The 25,687-nt window shown below is 38.5% G+C and overlaps 1 protein-coding gene across 2 annotated transcripts in view; it reads left to right on the top strand.

Moving 5' to 3' along the window:
- Dennd1b (DENN domain containing 1B) overlaps positions 1 to 25,687 on the top strand; it is a 210,918-nt gene that overhangs the window by 141,608 nt on the left and 43,623 nt on the right. For both annotated transcript variants that reach the window (XM_050151643.1, XM_050151642.1), the window contains one exon: positions 9,615 to 9,716. In XM_050151643.1, coding sequence (XP_050007600.1) covers positions 9,615 to 9,716 — 102 coding nt within the window. The remainder of the gene's footprint in view (positions 1 to 9,614; positions 9,717 to 25,687) is intronic.

Here is a 25,687-nt window from a genome sequence, read left to right as displayed (position 1 = left end):
TTTTCTTGGGTATCTTTAAGCGATTTATTCATTTCCTCTACCTTTTTGTTTGTAATCTCTAATTGTTTATGGCAGTTTTCACCTCCTGCTTAAGGTCTTCTATTATTTTCATATAATTCACTTTTGAGTCGATTTCTTCTAATTCTTCTGGAGTAGGGTGTACAATTCTTCTTATTTCGGGATCCCTTGATTCTGGTGAAGTCATGTTGCCTTTCAGTTTTTTGGAGGAAGTCTTGCATTGGCGCCTTCCCATCTCCTCCTTCAAATGGAGCCAGGAGAGGCCTGGTGTCTTGGTCCAGTCTTTGCTGTGAATGAGTTTCTGGGTGTATCTTTTCAGTGTAGAAGCAGGGACCATTCCGTTGAACTGGAACTCCTCAGCACCCAAACATGGACTACCGTCCAGATGGAGCTCCTTAGGACCGCTCTGGGTGGGTTGTGGATGCAAGCCTGATGTCTCTCCTGGTGCCTGGACCGGATCTCCTTGCTGCTTGGGTACAAGAGAAGTTTTAAATGGATAATTTACCTCCTATTTCTAGATGAATACATATATCTAGTACTTGTACTTCATCCACCCGCTTTGTTTCACCTAAACAAAATACCTGAGCAAAATCAATTATGAAAATAAAATAAAATAAAATAAAAAAGCCAGGTGGTGGTAGCAGTGCCTGTCTTTAATCCCAGCACACAGAGGGCAGAGGCAGGCAGATCTGTGTGAGTTCGAGGCCTGTCTTGTCTACAGAGTGAGTGCCAGGACAGGCTGCAAAGCTACAGAGAAACCCTGTTGTGAAACCCACTCCCATCCCCCACCCCCACTCCCCCCAAAAAAGAAAAGGTTATGGGAAGGTGAAGGGTGGTCCTATTGCTTTTGGGAACCTGGTATGGTAGTGCCAGATGACAGGGACGCAGGTGAGAAGTAAAGCTACACACATAATGACAGGACATGATGACGAGAAAAGGATGAAGGGGATGGATCTCTATGTCCAGATGACAGAAAACCTCCTACTAGGCTTCCATGTCTTTTTAGAATCTTCCATTTTCTTCATGGACTGAAGTCCATACTTAGCACAAATAGACCTTAGGGAGACAATTTTTCCAACTATGGCACATGCTAGTCTTTCTGAAATATGTGTTACACATTTGAAGGTTTTATAGATTTTCAAATATTCTTTGAAAGAATGGAGACGATCACCCAAATACAGTTAAGTGCATTATCATTCACATTACATAACTCAACTAAAGAAGGTGAGCCTGAGAGACAAAATCATTTTATAGAGATTTAATTTATTGAGATCAATATTTTAAAACAATAAGGAAATAAAGGAACTTGAGCATACCACTTTGCTTGTTTTTCTTTTTTGCTACATTTAAGCACGCACTTTTCTAAACTAACTTTTCACTTTTTAAATTTGTAGAAGACTTCAAGTGTGAAGAAATGAATAAATTAAAATAAAATGATTCATGTTCTCAATATGCTGGATGCTGGATAAGATAATGTGCCCTAACACTAGCAAGAATTACCTCTAACTGTAGAGCTTAATATTTACCCATTAGAGTTTCATTGGGCACATAGGAGAAAAAGGTTTCTGTGGCTCAGAATTCAGTTATCTCAAAGCTGTATATCCCAGTGCCTGTTCAAATTTATTACTTTATCATATAGTATCTTTCCTGTTCATCAGTCACATCTTGTGATTGTTTTTGTTTGTTTCATAAATTTTTCCCTTGATATTTACGTCTTCCTTTGGTTTTACTTTAATATATTCTGGGACCTGAGAAACAGTATTTTAATTTTGCATGCCTTTATGGTTCTCTGACAGTCATTGGTTAAAACTTAATTTTTAAAGATCTTCACATTTAGATAAATTTTCTTTGTTTTCTCTTCATGAGGAATAACTTTTACTATTTTAAGGAATCATATTTGTTAAGGAAAATTTCATTTTCTTATAAATAAAATATATTATTAGATATTGTCTTTGTTACTTTCTATTGCTGTAACAAAACACTGAAACAAAGGCTATAAAGGAATTTATTTAATTTGGCTTATGGTTTCAGAAGTTTAGAACCCATGATGGAAGAACAAAGGAACAACTGAGTGTCCCCATAGTGATACACAGCCCTGATCCCAAGAGCAGTCAGTGGAGATCAGATGAGACTTTTGAGGTCTCAAAGCTCTACTCTAGTGACACACCTCCTCCAACAAGGCCGTACCTTCTTATCCTTCCCAAACACCTCCATCAACTTGGGATCAGATATTCAAATATGTGAGCCTTTGGGCCATTCTAATTCAAACCATCACATTCTTCTCCCTGGCCCTTATAATTTTGTGACCATATCATAATACAAAATACATTTTGTCCAACTTCAAAAGCACCCATAGTTTTTCACAAATTCAACACAGTTTAAAAGTTCAGTGTCTCTTCTGAGACTCAAGACAGTCTCTTAACTTTAACCCACCATAAAACAAAAAGCTATATTACATACTTCCAACATACAGTGGCACAGAATATAGGAATTTGGACGCAGTGAGGAAATACTAGACCATCATAAGAATGAAGCCCAGCAATACAAACTCCAAATCCTGTAGTTCCATGCCTGATGTCAAAGGACTCAGATGGCTCCAATCTTCCAGCTTTGCTACTTACCAGCAACATACGTCTATCTCTTCCACTGGTTCCATTTCATGTATGCAGCTCTCCTTGACAGATACCCCATGGGACTGGCACCTGTAATATCGTGGGGTCTTCAATGCAAACCAGAAATCTCATAGCTTCATTCAGTGACCTCTCAGGGCTTCCGTTCAGAGAGACGTCTGCTACATGATTAGGCTCAGTGGCTCTCCTAAACCGTGGAGGAACGTTCAGTAAACCGTTTACTTATGTAGCCAGATCCACGTGGTGGACACTCCAAGTATGACTACTAACTTCGGTGAACCCTGGAATCCTTGACCCACATCCCTAGCAGCTTTGATTTTTTTTTTTATTTCTGTTTTTCTTTTTAGGAGCAGAAAATTCCTTTGGCCTTTTCACATATTGGAAACTTAGCTGGGTGGGCATGGTCTTGCCCTGAGTTTAGCACTCCCTTTATTCGATTTCAGATTAGGTCTCTCTTTAGCCTTTCAATCTTTTCAGCACAAAGTTTGGCTCCAACATTATTTTTTTTAGTTTTCTTTTGCTTTTTAAACTGTATATTTTCTATTTCTTTTTGTAGACCTGCATAAGTGTGATTATTAATAACTGTCAGTCACTAAGGAAGGCTTTGAGATTAAGACTCATGCAATTTCCCATGTGTGTTCATTCTCTATGTCTCTGTCTTCCTTTCTCTCCTCTTCTTCTCCCTGCCTTATGTTATGGATCAAGATGAGTTAATCGCCTCTACCAATGAATTTAGTTCATTATTTTTTAACTTAGTCATGGCTAAATTCTTAGGACAAGGGCAGAAAGCAACCACCTTCTTTGCCAAAATATCAGAAGAATAGTCTCTAGCCAATTGCTGATATTGTTCCTCTCCAAAACCTCTTGAGCTGAGCCTCCGTAGTTCACATCAGTATTTCTGTCTTCCCAGCTCCTACTAGGATGGCCTGTTGAGCCATTCTTGTAGTATTCAACTACTTCCCTATGCAAGTCCCATGGCCTTCCATATTACTCCAAAACCAGCATTATCTGGTCCATTAATAACAATAGCGCACTCCCTGGTACCAACTTCTGTCTTGGTTACTTCTCTATTGAGGTGACAAAAACACTATGACAAGGGAACTTATAAAAGAAATCATTTAATTTTGTTTATAGTTTCATCGGGTTAGAGTTCATGATGGTGGAGCAAAAGAAAAGTTGAGAGCTCCATCTTGACCCACAACCACAAGGCATAGAGAGAGAGAGGTGGGAGGGGGAGAGAGAGGGAATGGGGAGTGAGAGAGAGAGAGAGAAAGAGAAAGAGAGAGGGAGCGCACATACAGGGAATTATATGATTCTTTTGAAACCTCTCAACCCTCCTCATGTGACACACCTCCCCTAACAAGACTGTACATTCCAATACTTCCCAAACAGTTCCACCAACTGGGGAACAAGTATTCACATATGAGCCTCTGGGACCATTCACATTCAAAGCACTGCAGATACTATCTTTATATATTACCCAGTACATAATTCATTAAAAGTGTTCACTTGCTTGTTTTTATGTTAGGCCTTATTTGGTCATTTATATATTTATATATTTGGTCATTTATATAAATATATTTATATATTTGTTAGATATAAAATAAAGAAAGACCAAGTATGGAAGTTGTAATTACTTCACGATCTTATCTCTTTTCATAAATATATTTGGTGTCCTCTGTCTAATAGAGCACAGTTGGAAAGGACGAACACTCTGACAAACTTTGAATAATTATGATTTTTTTTGATTAGACATTACTTTTTAAAATTTTTATGATCAAAACCTGGGGGCAGTGGTACATTCCTGTAATCCCAGCCCTAAAGAGGCCGAGGCAGAGGATCACCTCTAGTTTGAGACTAACTTGGTCTATACAATGTTCTAGGCCAGTAGCCAGGATTACATAAACAAGACACTGTCTCCAATGGTTTAGGAATGTTTACTTGTAGGATAGTTGATTTTGTCAACTTGATCAGATTAAGAAAGAGCTAGCAAGGCATACTTTTTGGTGTGTTTGTGGAAGCTTTTCTTGAAGGGACTAAACAAAGGGGAAGACCCATCCTGAAAGTGTTTACCACCCTCTGGTCACTGGGGTCCTGTCCTAAGGAAAAAGGAGGAAGCCAGCTGAGCACTAGCATTGCTGCTTGTTTCTGTGCTTGCTGATTGCTGTGGTGTGAGCATGCAGTCTAACACTCGTGCACACATGGAGTCACAGGTTAGGACTGCATTTATAATGCCTGCACATGATTAAGGCAGCCAACAGAGCAGCACAAATGGTGAAAGTCTCATGAAATCCCGTCTGGAACTGAGAATCCAGTGCTCACACTAGCAGAAATAAGGGGATTCAGAGGTGGGGGCCAGGACAGGTACTACTCATCCTGTAATAGATGAACCTGCATCCGCAGGGATACTAGTAACACTAAGTAGACTCAGTGTGTGAGAAAGAAAGAGGGTGTGGGAGGATGGTAGGGAGGGAAGGAGGCAGTGAGAGAGGGAGAAAGAACACGCAAGAGAGTGTGGTCATATGAATTTTGGGGTGGAAAAAGTTGCAGGGATAGAATGGGGAGAATTTGAGGAGAGGAATAGGGGGAGATTTGATCAAAGTATGTTATAATGCATGGATGGACTTCTCAATAAAAGAGTAATCACTTGGATAAATAGGAGAGGCTTTTATTTTCCTTTATATATAAGGAAAGTGCTACAGTGTTCGTGATTGGTAGTGGTGTGTGTGTTGATGCTGTTGTTATTTAGCAATACTATGGCCATACAGTTCTCCTGCAGCTAGTATGTAATAAATCTGATGTTAGTCTAATAAATCTACATATGTCATTACCTTTCTCTTAATTTTATAATTCTTTTATTATTGATTTTTGATGTTGAAACTAATGTGCCTTTGAGTTCTTGTCCTAGTGTCCCTGTTGTCCTGGTCATGTGGTGTCCTGTATTTGGATGCACTTACATATTTCAGACCTTGTAGTTTTCAAGTCTATTATTTCATTAAATAGTTTTTCAGGATTTTTATGTATTTACTTCCAATTAGAGCTCTTGTGAGATATTTGCTTGGATAATAGTATCCCATGTTTCTTCTAGGCTTTCTTTCTTATAATTAATTCCCGTGTCTTTTTATCTGACTTATTTCAAAGTACCTATTCTCAAATTTATAATCCTTTTCTTCCACATGCACTGTTTTATAAACCTTTATTAAGTAATGCTTTTAGCTCTATGATTTCTGTGACTTTTTGTTGCATCACTCATCCTGTTACTTCACTCTTTATCTTTATCCATATTTGTGTGTCTTCTTTTGAATTGCTTCTCGGGCATTTTTTTTATTTCTTGCACATTTTTTACCTGTTTCCAGAGAATTATTATGTCCTATTGGAGGTGTCATATTTCCTTGTTTTTTTCATTTTTCTTTAAATTTCTTTGTCTCTAGAAGTATTTTTTTTAATTTCTTGTTTCTTTTATTCCCACTTGGGTATTTGCATATCTAATTCAACTGTCTTTTCTAGTTTTATGGACAATCTTTTATAAGAGAAGGCTTTTGTTCCTGTGTGTCTAACTCGCACAGATAACTAGGACTCTGAAGTAGGGTCTTTGCTGGGATGTACCCGACTGTGCCCATTCTGGCAGTGTTTTTTTGTTGTTGTTGTTTGTTTGTTTTTTGTTTTTTTGTCAGAATGAGTACAGATTTGAATATGTGAGATAGAAAAAATCCCCTCTGCTAATATAGAAGTTTAATGGCTCATTCTTGTGGGATTGCAGGAGACCAGAATGCTAACAGAAATGCATATACTGAAGGCCAGCCTTTTGATATTTCAAAAATGAAAGGGGATTTTTATTGAGAATTGCACTATAGACCATTCATGTTTCTTTCTGACAAAGAATCTGCCTTTATTTTGCTCGTGTCCTGAGAATTTGAATGTGACTCTGTTTGAAATTGTGCACTCTCTCACGTTTGGAATACAAATGTTTGCGGTGAAGTTGTACATTTTACATACTATATGGACTCACAGTTAGATTGCCTGTAAACATAAGAAACAACATTGGTCTTTTGAACAAATTTGAAACTAACAAGAAGGAGAACTTTGAAGTTGGACTGACTGACTACACCTTGCATTATGAGATACTGTGAACCTATGAGGGGTAGACTAGACGATTACAGTTTGAACCTTAAATATCACCCATCAACTATTTGACTACCTGCTCTCTAGCTTATGATGTAGTATTATGAAGTCAGTTATATGACTATGCGGAGTATTAGGAAAGGGACATCAAGCTAAAGGAAGTAAATCGTTTGGATAGGCATTGTGACTTGTAGGCCTAGCTTTCTCTGCCCCCACTTTCACCCCTTCTATATCTATCTATGTTAATGAAAAAAATATATATTGTATTCTGATTACACGTTCTTCTCCCCCAGCTCCTCTCAGATCCCCCTTCCCCAACACATACACAACTCTATGCCCTTTATTTATCTTTAAGCAACAGGAAAACAAAAACACCCAAAAGCCAAAAGCAAGCTCCAAGCATAGCACTGTACTGTGAAACAAATGAGTCTACAGCCATTGAGTTTGTTTCATTTTGGCCATCTACTGCTGGGCATAGAACCTATTCTAAGGTTTGGTTAATATACCCAGGGATGAAAGCTAACTTTTCTTTTGCAAATATGTATTAATTGCAAATAGCTTTTGTTGTAGGAGGCTGCTTGTTTGTTCCTGGCAGCTCAGCCCCAAAATAATCACACAGAAACCATATTATTTGCAATACTCTTTGGCCAATAGCTTAAGCATATTTCTGGCTAACTCATATCTTAAATTAACCCATCTCCATTAATCTGTATATCACCAAGAGGCTGTGACTTACCGAGTAAAATTCTGATGTCTGTCTCCTGTGGGGCTACTTGGCTTCTCCTTACTCTGCCTTCTTTGCCCAGCATTCAGTTTAGTTTTACCACCTATCTCTATTCTGCTCTGTGCAGGCCCAAGACACTTTCTTTATTTGTTAACCAATAAAAGCAACACATATAAGAAGGACTTCCTACATAATTTCCCCTTTTCTGTTTGAATAAAAAGGAAGGTTTTAACTTTAACATAGTAAAATTATATACAACAAAACAGGTATCAAGCAAGAATTACAATTACAATATTTGTATCTACTTTATCTTTCATCCTAACTAAGGAAAACTATAACTATCTATTCTTCAACTCCATCAAAAACTCCAGAAGGATATAATATTACCCAAGTAAACAGGAAGTACATTGTAAGCAACTTCTAAAACCTAGAATTGGGTTTGGTTCCAGATATACACATGGTGGCTTACAGCCACCTGCACCTCCAGCTCATGGGCCTTGAATGCATTCTGTTGCTCTCAGCAGGCAATATTCACAATAGTAGCCATACATACATGCAGGCCTACATCTATACATGTCAAATAATGTCAAAATAAAAATGTTTCTATTTTGGCTTATCATTTTGAAGGTTCCAGGCTATCATGATTATTTCTATTACTTATGAATTCTGACAAGGCAAGCACATTATGGTTGAAGACTGCTTGAGGGTAAAGAGTTTCCTGTATAAGCAGAAGGATCAGAGTTCATATCCTCAGCATTCAGTCAAAATTTGGGTGTGCTGCACCTATCATGCTAGCCTGGGATAGAAGACTTGGGGCGCATGGAGATCAGTGATCTCCAGGTTCAGTGAGAGAGTTTGTCTCAAAAAGAAGGTGAAAAGCAATAGATGAAGACGCCTGACAGCCCAGCATCTCTTTCTTACCTCAGAGGTGCACACATAGAACACACAAGTAAAATTTTACATAAAGATCCCAACCAAAGTTCCTTTTTTCATGCCGTTCAATTCAAGCTTGATGTAAAAGAATTCATACTTTTATCTATGCCTGGTCCAATTTTGAGCATTTTACTTATAGAATCCTATAATAAGAGCTCTGAGTCTCTTTAACAATTGAATTATAGTTGATAGCTTTTCAGAATTCCAGCATGCTTTTTAACTCTGCACTACAACATAAGGATTGTACAAATCTTATTCTAGTGAATGAATTGTTGTTAGTCTCCACTTTTATTTGGATCGTGAGATATCACCAATTATCTGTATATATCTCAGGTAAACCAGTGGACTGCTAACGTGTTTGGGGATCAGCACTGGGAGAAATCAGCCAACAGATGATGACTGTAGCCGTTTGGAGTAGCTGGAGCTAGTGCAGTCTTAGGCTGTGAAGTGTGAGTCCTGGTTGATGAAGAGTACCGTCAGACACTTCCCAGATGTGTTTGCTTAGTATGGAGACCATTACCAAGTGCAACTGACCTCAGAATATTGAGTCAAATTACATTTGCAATCATTAAGAGAAAGCAATTTTTTAAAAATAAACTTCCATTATTTGAAAACCAGCCAATGATCAAGAATAATATAGGTGGCAAAATCAGACAACAGACTTTACAGCAAGCATGTTGTTGGGGCTGGAGAAATGGCTCAGTGGTTAAGAGCACTGACTTCTCTTGCAGAGGACCCATTTTCAGTTCCCAGCACGCACATGATGGCTCACACCATCTGTTACTCTGGATCCAGGGTAGCTGATGGCCGTCTCTGGCTTCCAAACGCATCAAGCATACACATATGTAACCAAACGCCCATATTGTCTAATCATCAGGAAAAGGGATTATAGACTTATACAAGTTTCATGATATTTTTGTATTTAAAATTCAGTCTAACAGTGTCAGGTCTTTGCATTTAGGGGATTTACCCTTTTCTGAGGTGGTGAATTTGAGCAGTTTTAAGTTTCAGGGACCTGTTGCACAGGATTTCCAGTACAGGGCTATTCCTAGTAACCTGAGCCACTGTGTAGGGTTGGTTTATTGATTTTGTATCTCATGTCCCCCTGTGACCCTCAATGTGTCTGCTAAAAGACTAGTGCTCTGTGACCTTTTATTGATGTCTCAACAATCTTTGTCTCTGTCTAGGGTGAGCCCATCACCTTCTGTGAGGAGAGCTTTGTGAAGCACCGCTCCAGTGTGATGAGACAGTTCCTGGAGACTGCAGCTAACCTTCAGCTGTTTAAACAGGTGAGAGTGGGCCGCACAGCACAGCACAGCACAACACAACACAACGCAGTGGTCTGTGCAGAGAACACTGCCATTCAACACACTTCTGCCACCCTGAGTCTGCATCTAAGTAAAAAAATCTGTGTCCTGAGAGAAGCTTTTCTGAATCAGGAAGTTCTCTTTGTGTGGTAAGTACTGTTGAAATGCTGGGGACTGCTGAGAGGGGAGCACAATTGTATCCAGTAGCAAAGGTCACCCCTGAAGTCATAGATGAGTAACACTGGACAGACTGAACAGGATCTATGTAATTCACACACACATATATATGCAGCAACAGTTAATGAAAAAAGAGGCTGTGACTTTGTGACTTTGAAAGAGGCAAGGAGGGGCCTATGGGAGGGTTTGAGGGTAGGAAAGGAAAGGGAGAAATGGTGTAATTATTTGGGGCACATGGGAGGGTTTGGAAGAAGGAAAGGGAAGGAGAAATGATGTCTCAGGAAAAGCTGATAAGCTCAGGTATGCATTAAGGAAGGCTATACTTCGCAGAAATGGATCGGCATGCTGAATAGACCGAGATCATCACAGTGTAATCCAGCTTATAATTATAGTGTATGTCTTGTCTTTTGTTTAGGGGATCTAATTGCTATTTCAGAATAGCAAAGATTGACATCAGAATTCAGATATTTTAGTTCAGGGACACTGGGTCTTTTTTTTTTTTTTTTTTTTTTATAGGGTCTCACTGTGTAGCTTTTGCTGACCTGGAACATGATAAACAAACCTGGCTGTCCTTGAACTCAAACAGATCTGCTTGCCCAAGTCTCCCAAGTGCTGGGATTACAGGCACATGCCTCCCTTCTCTCTACCCACTATCCTCCCTCCCTCTCTCAATATTTATATGTGTATTCAGGGCCTCTCTTGGCAATAGTTATGTTTCCAAATTAGCACTTTGTATCGACAGCAGTAACATGTAGTTTTAATGAAATAATTAATGTGAACTTATTTCTGGCAGTATGGCAGGATAGAGCCAGAAAAGTGATTTACTGAAGGAATCTAAAAAGCAGCAGCTAAGGGCTGGAGAGATGGCTCAGTGGTTAAGAGCACTGACTGCTCTTCCAGAGGTCCTGAGTTCAATTCCCAGCAACCACATGGTGGCTCACAACCATCTATAATGAGACCTGGCGCCCCCTTCTGGCATGCAGGCACACATGGAAGGCTGTACACATAATAAATAAATCAAAAAAAATTAAAAAAAATAAATAAAAAGCAGCAGCTAAAACATAAAGACCAGCATTCATTTCCCTGAAAATCTTGGTGGGGGCGCTAGATAAAAAGTTGACCTGAAATAAAAGACAGGGCTGCCCTTGTCTGTTTCATAAAGTTTTAAGGTAAGCTCAGTCCTAACATCATTGGACAGACCAGGAAATGAGGCATGAATGACAGGGAGCAGGTTCACAAGTAGACACTGACTCAGAGGGTCTTAGTGTTGTCAGCATCAGAAGTAGAATAAAATATATCCACATTTATGTATTAGAATAAGGAAAAATGAGCTTTGAAAATATTAAGGAATAGCAACCTTAAAGAATGCAAAGTCTATTACAGCGGTATAACAAAATTCCATTAAAGAAGAATATAGTCATTAAACTTAAAGGAAACAGATTTATCTGTAAGTGAGATCATATTAGAATAAGAAAAAAATGAGCTTTAAAATATTTATGAATAGCAGCTTTAAAGAATGCAGAGTCTATTACAGTGGTGTAACAAAAGCCCAAAACAAAAACAAAAGAAGACTATAGTCATTGAACTTAAAGGGAACAGATTTATGTGTAGGTTAGATCTAAGTGTAATGAGATTTCTTGAATTGAAGAAGTATATGAAATAGAAATACAGTGCACAGAGACAAACCATAGGTAAGGTTGGTAGAGTATGTTATGAAAGTGTCCACATCCATGCAATTACAATAGGTAGGAAAGAAAACAGAGCTTAGACAGTAGGTGCAAGAATCATACCTGAACCAATAAAATACTCCATTTTATTGATCTATGAAGTTAAGTATATCCAAATTGAATAGAGAAGAAGAGATTTATATCCACACATAATATATTTCAACTATAAAACCCTAGAGAAAGAGAAAGGGATTTACTTTACATGCCCATGCATGCAATGCCCACAGGTGTTAGAAGAGAATGTCCGATCCCCTGGAGCTGGAGTGCTAGGAAATTGTGAGCTTCCCCAGCGTGGATGTTGGGAACTGAACCCTGCTCTTCTGGAAGAGCAGCAGTGCATTTAACTGTGGCGCCATCTGTCCAGCCTGGGGAAATTTTTAAACGAGTAAGTTGTAATGTAATAGAATACTGCAGCAGAGGAATAAATGAACTCTCGTAAAAGTGAAAACACATGACATGAATGCAGTACCATGAAAGCTTCATATGTGTCTGCTGAGTTCTGCTATATAATGTCCAGATGAGCAAAACATTTATGATATATGATAAAAATATGACAAAGACCATAAAGAATGGTAAGAGAAGCTGAAGAGATTGTGGTCTTTTCTTTAAAGAGAGGCTGTTCTGCCTTTTTTTTTTTTTTTTTTTTTTTTTTTTTTTTTTTTTGTCAATTACAAACATGTTAGAGGAGAGAGCCTCACTTGAGAAAATGCCTCCATGAGATTGGGCTGTATTCAGGTCTATAGGGTATTTTCTCAATTAGTGGTTGTTGTGGAAGGGTTCATCACATTGTGAATGTAGCCACCTCTAGGCTTGGTGGTCCTCTTGTTATCAGAAAAAGACTCCTGTCGTACTTCCCAGATAATGGGCTACAAATTGTAAGATGAAATAAAACCTTTCCTCAAGTTGTTCTTGGCCATTGCATTTTATCACTGCAAAAGAATCCCTAGCTGAAACAGGGGCACAGATAACCTTTCATCAACTTCATAGTATTTTATATTTGATTTGGAACTACAATTACAGTGACTAAATGTTGAAGGGATTCCTATGATAGTTTGACACATATTCACTTAGACACATAATGGTAACCATACGCAGAGTGTGTGTGTGGGGGGGGGTGACCACATTCTGTAGCTAACTATAATCCAACATAGTTTCTGGTAGTGAGCACAAACAAAATTTACTCATCAAGTTGGAAATAATTACTAAATTGTCATGAACTGTGGTAACCATGTTGTAAAGTAGTTCTCAGAAACACCCTGTGTGCATCTGCCTCCTTGCACTCCTAGCTTGCAGCTAAGCAGTTTCTAAAACAAAGCATCAATTGCTACCTGCTTTACTTTATCATTAGCATTGACTATTGACTATTTAAATTCAACATTAATTTTGCTAAGGATCTTATGAAGGCATTTTTTTTTGTCATGTCTCCAACCTAGGTTCTAATGGTTTGTGTTTTCACTGATATATGACTTGTAAATCCCTCTGGGCCTCCGGTTCCACATCTGTGAGGCAAACTAAACTTGAATTCTAAGCCTTGGATGTCTTTTGTGTCTTATATTTCATGATACTATGGAATAAACACATAGATAGACGACGGTGGGCTCCATTTGGATTAATTCCTGTTTAGATAATAGATTTGGATGGAATCCCAGAAATAATTCTTCAAATCTACAGTTTTAACATAACCATCTTTTTTGTACGTTACAGATTTATGAGGAGTAAGCCTTATCTTAAGTCTCTTGTCTTTATTTAATACTGTACTAATAAGGAAATTTTTCTTGTGTATTATTTACTACTAAATTTAGTGGTAAAAAAAAGTTCTTTTGTTTGTGCCTTCCAAGGTTAGAATCATGGCTGCTCTTAGCATATTAAATTTTAAAATCCAAGTTTATTCTTTTACTTTAAGGCCTCTCCTTGATTATAGACCCTCTTGACTGGCAGTGTACATTGCTGTTAAAAATTAGAAAAGGATCTCTAATTTATATAGACACCCCCACCCACCCCCCCAGTTGGCTAATGCAATTGCTAATTCACCTGAGCAAAAAAGGAAGGCTTCAGTTGAGAACTTGCCCTTTATCACTCATCCGAAATCATCATCTTTCATAAACTAATATAAACATGTATTTTACTCAACTTTTTAATATAACAAGTACCCGCCTATTGCCAAATAGAGTCCATTTTTTATTAGTTCAGTTTGTTCTTAGACAAGTTCACACACACATACTGTCCACTGTCACAACAGCCCTCTTTCATCTGTCTGTCACCTTGGCCCACCCCTTCTGTCCACAAACCTCTCCTGTGTTCACTTCTGTCTGTGACTCACCGAGCTTAACCAGGGTAATTTGTATGATGATGCATTTCGAGCTATCTGTTAGAGCCCAGTGGGCTTAGCTACATGTAGATAGCTCTCCTAAAACCATCAACAGTGTGTAGAAGGTGAGGCTACAAGAGTCCCTTCCTCTTCCAGGATGGTATTGTGTGGGCCCAGTGCAAGAAACCATGTACTTTTTAAAAGAGTGTGGAGGTCACTATCTAATGTCTACTGTTTTTTTTTTCTAGAACACCTATAAAATACAACATTGTGTATTTTTTTATTCTCTCATATAATACATCCTGACCTCAGTTCCTCCCCTGTCTCCTGCTAACTTTTCCCTCTTCCAACTCCCATCTATTCCTTCTCTGCCTCTGTTCAGAAAAGGGCAGGCCTGCTATTAATATTATATATCATATCTAGTTACAGTAATTCTAGGTATTTTCCTTTGTATTAAGTTGCTGAATGAAGCAACTCAGTATGAGAAAAAGGATCCCCAAAGCAAGCAAAACAGTCCCTGCTTTCACCATTAGGAGTTCCACAAGAAGGCCATGCTACACAACTGTGATATACATGTAGAGGGCCTAGGTCAGACAAGCCCTCTGGTTGTTAGCTCAATCTCTGTGTGCTCCTGTGCAGCAGATTAGTTGATTCTATGAGTTTTCTTGTGGCTCTGGCTCCTTTTGTGCAGGACTCCCCGAGCTCCACCTAATGTTTGAATGTGGGTTTGCATCTGTTTCCATCTGATGACATTTGGACTAGGCACCAAACCTTTGAGAATAGGAGAATATTATTAGGAATCATCATTGACTTTTTTCCCTTTGTTTTTGCCAGTCATATTGGGTTCTATCCTAAATCTCTAATCTGTCAAGCCTCTGGGTCCTGGCCTTCTAGGCAGTTTCAGAGGGGGCTCCCTCTTACAGCATGGGTCTCAGTCTGGACAGGTCATTGTAAACTCCCACAATTTCTGAGCCACCTTAACCCCAACACATCTTGCAGGTAGGACAAATTGTAGGGCAACGGATTTATGGCTGAGTTGGTGTGTTCTAGTTTGTGGTGGTTTGAAAGAAAATGGCACCCAAAGTGAATGGCACAATTAAGAGGTATGGCCTTGCTGGAGTAGGTGTGGCCTTGATGGAGGAAGTGTTTAACCATGGAGGTGAAGTCTCATATATCCTTCAGGCCACACGCAATGAGAGAGATCACTTCTTGTTGCTTGTGCAAGATATAGAACTCACAGCTACCTCTCCAACACCATTTCTGACTGCATGCCACCATGTCCCAGCATGATGATAATAAACTGACCCTCTAGACTGTAAGCCATGCAATTAAATGTTTTTCTTTCTTAGAGTTGCATGGTCATGCTGTCTCTTCACAGCAATAGACAACCCTAACTAAGACACAGACCATCCCCTGGAAGTCTTGCCTGGTTACAGTAATGACCAATTCAGGCTCTGTATACACATTGATAGGAGGCTTAGCTAGGGTCTCTCTCATAGATTCCTGGGAATTTCCATTGCACTAAGTTTCTAGCTTGTCCCCAAGGTACAGCCCAATTCCAGTTGTCTTTTTAAGTATTCTCTCCCTCCATCCTTCTCCCACTTGATCCTTCCTGTTCCTGTTCCCCCACCTGTCCGGTCCACCTGCAGTGTATATTCTATTTCCCCTTCTCAGGGAGATTCATGCACCCCTTCCCACCCGAGTCCTCATTGTTACTTAGCTTCTCTGTGTTTGTGGATTGTAGCATGGTTAGCCTTTAGTTTGTGGCTAATCTCCACTTACAAGTGAGTATATACCTTATTTGTCTTTCTGGATCTGGGTTACCTCACTCCAGATGATTTTTTTCTAGTTCCATCCATCTGCCTGCAAATTTCTTACTTTCACTTTCTTTTAATGGAGTAATACTCCATTGTGTAGATACACCACATTTTCTTTATCTATTCTTTAGTTGAGGGACGTCTAGATTGTTTCCACGGTCTGGCGGTTAGAAACAAAGCTACTGTGACCATAGTTGAGTAAGTATCCTGTGCTCTAGTAGCTTTGGGTACATGTCCAAGAGTGCCATATCTGGCTTGTGAGGCAGATCAAGTCCCAATTTTCTGAGAAGCATCCTTATTGATTTCCAAAGTGACTGTACAAATTTGTACTCCCATCAGCAATAGAGGAGTATTCTGTTTGCTGCATATCCCCGCCAGCATTAGCTGTCACTTGTGTTTTTGATCTTAGACATTCTGATAGGTGAAAGATGGAATCTTAGGGTCATTTTGATTTTCATTTTCCTGATAACTAAATGTGTTGAATGCTTCCTGGCCATTTGAGAGTCCTTTGTTGAGAATTCTCTGTTTAGATCTGTACCCTGTTTTCAATTGCATTATTTTGTGTGGGGATGTCTAGTTTCTTAATTTCCTTTTATATTTTGGAAATTAGCTGTTTGTCAGATGTAGGATTGATGAAGATATTTTCCCATTCTGTAGATTATAGTTTTGTCTTATTGATGGTATCCTTTGCCTCATAGAAACTTTTCAGTTTCATGAGGACACACTTATTAAATTCCAATCGTGGTGTCTGTGCTATTGGTGTTCTATTCAGGAAGTTGTCTCCTGTGCCAATTTTTTCAAGGCTATTTCCCACTTTCTTTTCTGTCAAGTCCAGTGTATCTGGATTTATGTTGAAGTCTTTGATTCACTTGGGCTTGAGTTTTGTGTAGAGTGATAGATAATGGACCTCTTTGCATTCTTCTGCATCTAGACATCCACTTGTACCAGCACTGTTTGTTGAAGATGCTTTCTTTTTTCCATTGTATAATTTTAGCTTTTTTATCTAAAGTTGGATGCCCATAGGGGTGTGAATTTATATCTGGGTCTTTGATTCGATTTCATTGGTTCACATGTCTGTTTTTATGCCAATATCTTGTGGTTTTTTTTATTACTGTAGCTCTTTATAGAGCTTGAAATAAGGGACAGTGATACCTCCAGAAGTTCTTTTATTGCACAGGATTGCTTTAGCTAGTCTGAGTTTTTTTTTTTATTTTTCCTTGTGAAGTTATTTTTCTTTTGAGGTCTGTAAAGAATTGTGTTGGGATTTTGATGGAGATTGTATTGAATCAATAAATTGATATTGGTAAGATGGCCATTTTACTATGTTAATACTACAGATTTATGAGGATGGGAGATCTTTTTATTTATTTATTTATTAAAAAATTCCACCTCCTCCCCTCCTCCCATTTCCCTCCCCTTCCTTCCTCCCCCTCCCTCTCTAGTCCTAAGAGCAGTCAGGGTGCCCTGCCTTGTAGGAAGTCCAAGGTCCTCCCCCCTCCAGGATGGGAGATCTTTCTATCTTCTGTTATCTTCTCCAGTTTATTTCTTCAAAGACTGGAAGTTCTTGTCATACAGGTTTTTCATTTACTCAAGTACAGTTACACCAAGATTTTTAATTTATTATTTGTGGCTATTGTGAAGGGTGTTGTTTCCCTGATTTCTTTTTCAGCCTCTTTATCATTTGATTATAAGAAGGCTGCTGATTTTTTTAAAATTAATATTGTATCCAACCACTTCACTGAGGGTGCTTATTACCTATAGGTGTTTCCTGGTAAAATTTTTGGCATCATTTGTATATACTATCATATCATCTGCAACTAGTGAAAGTTTGACTTCTTACTTTCTATATTGCTTTCATTGGTTAATTAATAAAGAAACTGCCTTGACCCATTTGATAGGCCAACCCTTAAATGGATGGAATAAACAAAACAAAATGCAGGGAGAAAGAAGCTAAATCAGGCAATCGCCATGATTCTCCCACCTGACACAGCCACAAATTAAAATCTTCCCTGATAAGCCACCTCATGGGCTACACAAATTATTAAAAATGGGTTAAATCAATATATAAAAGCTAGCCAATAAGAGGCTAAAACTAATGGGCCAAACAATATTTTAAAAAATACAATTTCCATATAATGATTTCGGGACATAAGCTAGCCATGCGGACAGCCGAATGCCGGGGACACAGCCCCACCAGTCTTAATACAACACTATTTTGTATCCCTTAGATCTCCTTTAGTTGTCTTATTGCTCCAGCTAGAATTTTAGGTACCATATTAAATAAATATGGGGAGAATGAACAGCCTTGTCTTGTTTCTGATTTTAGAGGGAATGCTTTGAGTTTCTCTCCATTTAATTTGGTGTTGGCTGTCGGCCTGCTGTATATTACCTTTATTGTTTAGGCATGCCCCCTTGTATTCCTGATCTCTCCAGGGCTTTTATCATGAACTGGGTGTTGGATTTTGTTGAAGGCTTTTCATTATCTGATGAGATGATTATATGGAGTTTTTTTCCTTTCAGTTTGTATATATTGTGATTATATTGACAGATTTTCATGTGTTGAACCATCCCTTCATCTCTGGGAATGATTATGGTGGATGATCTTTTTGATGTGTTCTTAGATTCGGTTTGCAGGTATTTGAGTATGTTTGTATCAATGTTCATAAAAGAAATTGGTCTGTACTTCTCTTTATTGAGGTTTTGTTTGATTTAAGTATCAGGATGACTATGGACTCATACAATGAATTGGAAAATGTTCCTTCTGTTTGTTTTTTTGTGGAATAATTTGAGGAGTATTAATGTTAACTTTTCTTTGAAAGTCTGGTAGAATTCTCTGATAAAACTGTTTGGCCTTGGGCTTTTTTGTTTGTGAAGCTTTTAATGACTGCTTATATTCCCTTAGGGGTTGTAGGGCTATTTATTGTTTATCTGATCTCGATTTAACTTTGTTAGGTAGGTGGTATCTTTCAAGAAATTTGTTCATTTTGTGGAGTACAAGGTTTTTGAAGGATGGCATCCTCACCAGCATGAGCTGTTACTTGTATTGCTGATCTTGGGCATTCTCACAGGTGTAAGATAGAATCTCAAAATAGCTTTTTTCATTTCCCTGATGGCTAAGGATGTTGAACATATAAGTGTTTCCTAGCCCTTTGAGATTGCTTTATTGAAAATCCCCTGTTTAGACCTGTACCCAAAATTCTAACTGAATTATTGTTTGTTTTTCAAGACAGGATTTATCTATGTAGCTTTGGAGCTTGTCCTGGCACTGGCTCTGTAGACAAGGCTGTCCCTGAATTCACAGAGATCCGCCCACCTCTACCTCCCAAATGCTAGGATTAAAGGTGTGTGCTACCAATGCTGTCAGATGATTGTGTTTTGATATCCAGTTTCTTGAGTTCTTTGTATATTTGAATATTAGTCCTCTATCAGATTTGAAGTTGATAAAAATCTTTTCCCCTTCTATAGGCTGCCACTTTCTCCCACTGATGTTGTCCTTTGTCTTACAGAACTTTTTCAGTTTCATGAAGTCCCATTTATTAATTGTATCTCAGTGCCTGTTATTAGTGGCTTTCAAGGCTATTTTTCACTTTCTTTTCTATTAGGTTCAGTATGTCTGGTTTTTCTTATTGTTGTTGAGGTTTTTGATCCACTTGAACTTGAGTTTTGTGCACGGTGATAGGAACAATCTATTTGCATTCTTCTACATGCAGATATCCAATTTGATCAGCACCATTTGTTGAAGATGCTGTCCTTTTTTTGTTTGTTTAATTTTTTTGTTTGTTTTATCTAGTGTGTATTTCTGGCGTCTTAACCAAAAATCAGGTGTCCATAGGTGTGTGAATTTATGTCTGGGTCTATCCATTGATCAATATGTCTGGTTGTACACCAATGCCATGTGGTTTTTATTACTACAGCTCTGGAGTACAGCTTGAAATCAGGGCTGATCCCTTCAACTCTACTTTCATTGTACAGAACTGCATTACCTAGCCTGAGTTTTTTGATTTCCATATGAATTTGAGAATTGTTCTTCTTTTTTTTTTTTTTTTTTTGGTTTTTCGAGACAGGGTTTCTCTGTGGTTTTGGAGCCTGTCCTGGCACTAGCTTTTGTAGACCAGGCTGGTCCGAACTCACAGAGATCCGCCTGTCTCTGCCTCCCAAGTGCTGGGAATGGGAATTGTTCTTTTTTTTTCTTTTTTTTCTGTTTAAAATTTATTTTTGAGAATTTCATAGTTTTTTTTATTGAGAATAGGAAAAAAAAGTTTCCGCCTCCTCCCAGTCTCCCATTTCCCTCCCCCTCCCCCCACTCTTCTCCTCCTCCCCCCACTCCTCTTCCCCTCCCTCTCCAATCCAGAGAGCAGTAAGGGTTCCCTGCCCTGTGGAAAGTCCAAGGTCCTCCCCCCTCCTTCCATGTCTAGGAAGGTGAACATCCAAACTGGCTAGGCTCCCACCAAGCCGGAACATGAAGTAGGATCAAAACCCCTTGCCATTGACCTTGGCTTCTCATCAGTCCTCATTGTTTGCCATGATCAGAGAGTCTGGGAATTGTTCTTTTAAAGTCTAAAGAATTGTGTTAGAATTTTGATGCTGATTGTATTGACTCTGTGGATATTTACTATTTTCATCCTATTGATACATGAGCATAAAAGATTTTTCCATTTTCTTGTATCTTCTTAAATTTCTTTCTTCAAAGACTTGAGGTTTTTGTCCTATGAGTTTTTCACTTGGTTGGTTAGAGTTATCTCGAGATATTTTATTTTATTTGTGGTTCTTGTGAAAGTGTTGTTTCCCTGATTTCTTTCTTAGTCTATTTGTCATTTGTATATAGGAGGGTTACTGATTTTTTTTTTTTTGAGTTAAGCTTGTATCCAGCCACTTCACTGAAGTTTTTTTTTTTTTTTTTTTTTATCAGATATAGGATTTCCCTGGTGGAACTTTTAGGGTTACGTATATATACTACCATATCTTCTGCAAATAGTGATTCTTTGGCTTCTTCTTTTCCAATTTATATCTTCTTGATCTGCCTCAATTGTCTCATTGCTCTAACTAAAACTTTAAGTACTATATTGAATAGATATGGAAAGTATGGATTAACTAGTCTTGTTCTTGATTTTAATGGAATTGCTTTAAGTTTCTCTCCATTAAATTTAATGTTGGCTATCAGCTTCTTGTGTGTTGCCTTTATGATGTTTATGTATGTCCCTTGTATCCTTGATCTCGTCAGGTCTTTTAGAGATATTGGATTTTGCAAAGGCCTTTTCTTCATCTAATTTGATGAACATGTGGGTTTTTTTTTTCTGTTCAGGCTTATGTGGTTGATTACATTGACAGATTATTTGGTAAGTTATATTGAACCATTCCCGCATCTCTAGAACGAAGCCTCCTTGATTATGGTGGATGTGTTCTTTCATTTAGTTTGCAAGTTTTTTATTGAGTATTTTCTCATCTATGTTCATAACAGAATCTGGACTATAATTATTTTTCTTTGCTGAGTCTTTGTATGGTTTAGGTATCAGCATGACTTTGGTATCATCAAATAATTGGGCAGTGTTCTTTTGGTTTCTATTTTGTTGAATAATTTGAGTATTGATGTTAGCTTTTCTTTGAAAGTCTGGTAGAATTTTGTACTAAAACTGTCTGGCCATGGGCTTTTTTGTTGTTGTTGGGACACTTTTAATTACTGCTTCTATTTCCTTATGGGTCATAGTTCTATTTAAATTATTTATCTTATCTTGATATAACTTTAGTAAGTAATCTCTATCAAGAAAATTGTCCATTTCTTTTAGATTTTCCAAATTTGTAAAGTATAAGTTTTTGAAGTATGTTATAATGAGTCTTTGAATTTCCTCAGTGTCTGTTGTTATGTCACCCTTTTAGTTTCTGATTTTGTTAATTTTGATATTCTTTCTCTGTCTTTTAGTTAATTTAGATACCATTTTGTCTATTATGTTGATTTTCTTAAAGAACCAACTCTCTGTCTCATTGATTCTTTTTTTTTTCCCTTTTTGTTTTTTTCAAGACAGAGTTTCTCTGTAGTTTTGGAGCCTGCCCTGGAACTCACTTTGTAGACCAAACTAACCCCGAACTCACAGAGATCCAACTTTTTTTGCCTCCCAAGTTCTGGGGCTAAAGGAATGTGCCACCAACACCCAGCTCATTGATCTTTTTATTGTTCTCTTTGTATTTTATTGGTCTCAACCCTCAGTTTGATTATTTTTGCTGTCTATGCCTTTTGGGTAGAACTTTTGTTCCAGAACTTTCATGTGAGCTATTAAGTTCATAGCATGAGCCCTCTCCAGTCTGTTTAATAGACACCTAATGTTATAAACTTTCCTCTCAGGGCCACTTTGACGGGTCCTGTAAGTTTGGATATAGTATGTATTTATTTTCATTACAGTCTAGAAAGTCTAATTTATTTATTACTGTTTTGACTCCTTTTTCATTCAGTAGAGAGCTCTTCAGTTTCCATGAATTTGTATGTTTGCTGTTGTTTCTGTTACTGTTGAAATCCAGCTTAGTCAGTGTTGGTCAGATAGGACACAGGGACTTATTTCAGTTTTCTTGTATCTATTGAGCCTTACTTTGTGACCAAATACCTGGTCATTTTTTGGAGAAAGTTCTATGAGGTTCTAAGAAGAAAGTATATTGTTTTGTGTTTGCATGAAATATTCTGTAGGTATCTGTTAGGCTCATTTGGTTTATAGCCTGTTAGTTCCAGTATTTCCCAGTTTAGTCTTTTGGTTCCTTTTTTTGGGGGATGACTTGTCTATTGAAGTCTCCCCCTAAGGTGTCTTAAAGGAAAATGGCCCTCAAAGGGGGTGGCACTATTAAGAGATGTGGCTTTGTTGGAGTAAGTACGGTCTTGTTGGAGGTACTATGACCCTGTGGAGGCAGACTTTGAGGTCTCGTATATGCTCAAGCCTCTCCCAGTGAGACAGTTCACTTCCTGTTGCCTGCTAATCAATATGTGGGGTTCTCAGCTCCAGCACCTTGTTTGCTTGCATAATGCCATGTCCTACCATGATGATAATGGACTAAACTTCTGAAACTGTAAGCCACCACCTCAATCCTTGTAAGACTTTCACTGGTCATGGTCTCTCTTCAAAGCAATAAAAACCCTAACTAAGACAAGTTGGTACCAAGGACTAGAGTATTGCTGTGGTAGGCCTGACCATGTTTTTGTTTGAAGAAATTTGGAGTTTGGTACTTTGGGTTAGGAAAGCAGTGGAATGCTTTAAGCACCACTTAATAGGCCATACTAGTTCAATCATGGAAGACCTTGGTGCCTAGGGTGATTTGAACTGGAGGGGGGCTTGCTCAAGAGGTTTCAGAAGAGGATTTTAGTGTCTCTGTGTAACAGTCTTGGCTGTCTTGAACTTGCTTTATAGACAAGGCTGGCCTCAACTTCACAGAGATCTGATTGCCTCTGCCTCCCAAGTGCTGGGGTTAAAGGCATGTGCCACCACCACCACCACGGGTTCGAGTGCTTCTTTTAATCTTCTTTAATATTCAAGATAACCATGTGTAATCTGGCTACACTTCTGAGGTTAAAGCAAAATCTAGCAGCTAAATAACTTGTCAGTGGTTGCGACTGTGAATTACATGCCATGGGTCTAAGAAACCATGGATGCTTATTCTCACTCTAGGAACAAACCATTGATGAATGCTTGTTATTGTCTCTTCTGCTCCAAATACACTCTGTCTAGTCGATACTACCCAGATCACTCCTTAAGACTTAGTGCCTCTTTCTGATTGGGCCTCCCATTCTTTCATAAATCCCTCTCCTCTTAGCAGTTTTGGATTTGTGCCATATCACATTTCTTTTGTTTGACTTTTTTGAGTTATAGACTCCTTAATGATATGGATTATGTATGGTTTATGTTAAGTACTTCTGTATCCTAATATCTAGTATTACAATATGTATTTAGTAATAATGAAACTTAAACTGCCTACTATATGGAATAGGCCTGAAAATATTGTGGCATTTTAGTATATAGGAAAGAAACTGTGAAGTTGAATGTAGTAAAACTCTTCAAAACTTGTACTGCCATACTGAGAGTTGTCTGCAGTTTCAAGCTTGAAGTCTCTTCTGTAGTGTATTGAAATGGAAAGTATGTGAGAATCTTAGCTTTCTGTAAATTGTGACATGATCTCTTCTCCTGACTTGGTAAGCTGTCTGATAAAAGGAATGGGTCAGAAGCCAAATAGTTTCCTTTTATGTTAGCTAGAGATTTGGGGAGATTTTTAAAAGCTTTTAACCTACACAGTAAATTGTCATAACTCTCCATGCTAGCTATTCTTGGTATGTGATTTGCAGCTAGGAGCAACACACACATTACTAGTATTGATGACTCTGTGCTCTTGCAGTGCCAGGTGACACTGGACGTGTGAAGCATGAGAGACAGTAGCTACACCAAACATGTATTCAACAGTGTTTAAAAGAATAAAACAGCAATTGAGGCAAAGGGATATACTGACTTGGATGCAGAAGAATTTGCAGGGTCAAGCAGCATATCAGGAAAAAGGGCACAATTTTAGCATCTTTTTCTGGCTGATTTCAAGTAGCACTCAAAATGTATTCCTCAAAATGTGCCCAGTCTTCCTCCATCAAAGCCATAGAGAGTCTGTGAAATAGGGAAGTTATTGAATCTAATTACTAATTTGAATGCCTTCCTCTTTTAAAGCCCATTCCTAATGAAGTGTCATTAACAAGTGAGACTTGTACTCTTAAAGACACACAGCCACCTAAGTCTCTTCATTCCCCCATTTTACTGTGTAATTTGAATTTCCCTGTATGTTAGGTAGTGTTCTGGGTGGGACTTCTCAGAAAGCAAATTAGGGATGAACCTCTTCCACTCCTAAGGAGAGGAGAGAGGCAGCAAAATTACTAAATGTGTGGAACTTTAAAAGTTGTAAGTACTGTGGAAAATAAACAGCTCATGTAAGACAGGGCAATAGGACTGGCAGAAGTGAGGGTGTGGGTATGTACACAAATGTTTACATACACGTCCATGTCTGCATCATCTGAGCTTGCCTGCCTGAGAATGTGGTATCTGAGCAGCGCCCTCTCTGTGGGTAACCAAAGGCAGAAGCACAAAAGGTTCCGGGTGTTTGTATAATCCATCTGAGGCATGACAGCAGTGGGGGACAGACAGCAGAATTTATAATGAGACCTGGCCAGATGCTACACCTGTTTTGATGAGGAGATCAGACCAGCAGAGATCCCAGAAGACATAGTATTAAGTATTAGAGAAAGCTCATCGTATTCTTTCTGCGTTGAGAAGCTGGACAGGACAGCTCACTTAACTGAGCTGTGGGATATAGTGGCTAAAAATTTTTTAATAAAAATTATGTTTCAGAAATGCTAAGTTCAGTGTGATTAGATATGCAAGTAAGGTATTGAGTAGGCAAACAGATAAACATAGCACATAAGAAAATTTGACTGGAGATAGAGAATTGGAATTAATCAACAGATAGCATTGTTTTTATAGCCATCAGACTGAGAGATGAGCAAAGGTCCAAGAAAAGTATCAAAGGAGGCTACAGAGGAGCAGGCAAGCAATGAGGTAGGGCAGAAGTCAGGAGAGAACTTGATTTCATAGGCAAGTAACGAATTCCAATGGGAGCTAAACTGTCAGTGCTCATAGCGTTAATCAAATAGAGCTGAAGACTAGGGTTGCAACCTCATAGGGTTGCAACCTCAGAGGTTTTGCTGCTATGGAGGTAGAAATAGTGGTTAGAGGCCTGAAGGGAGAGGACCTGGAAGCAAGCGTGCCAGCTCTGCATTTTTCTGTAAGGAGCAACCCAAACGGACATGGGGATGTGGGTAAGATCAGGAGATTCATAGCAACTGCTCCTGTCTCCTGGATCGCTTTATTTCTCTACTAGATCTCTCTTTTTCCTTTTGGTGAAATAGCAACTAAAATC

The sequence above is a fragment of the Alexandromys fortis genome, unplaced genomic scaffold (assembly GCF_014885135.2).
Source record: "Alexandromys fortis isolate MF-2015 unplaced genomic scaffold, M_Fortis_MF-2015_v1.1 scaffold_71, whole genome shotgun sequence".
Taxonomy (NCBI): domain Eukaryota; kingdom Metazoa; phylum Chordata; class Mammalia; order Rodentia; family Cricetidae; genus Alexandromys; species Alexandromys fortis.
Note: the sequence above shows the minus strand (reverse complement) of the source record. Positions and strands in the feature narration are given on the sequence as shown.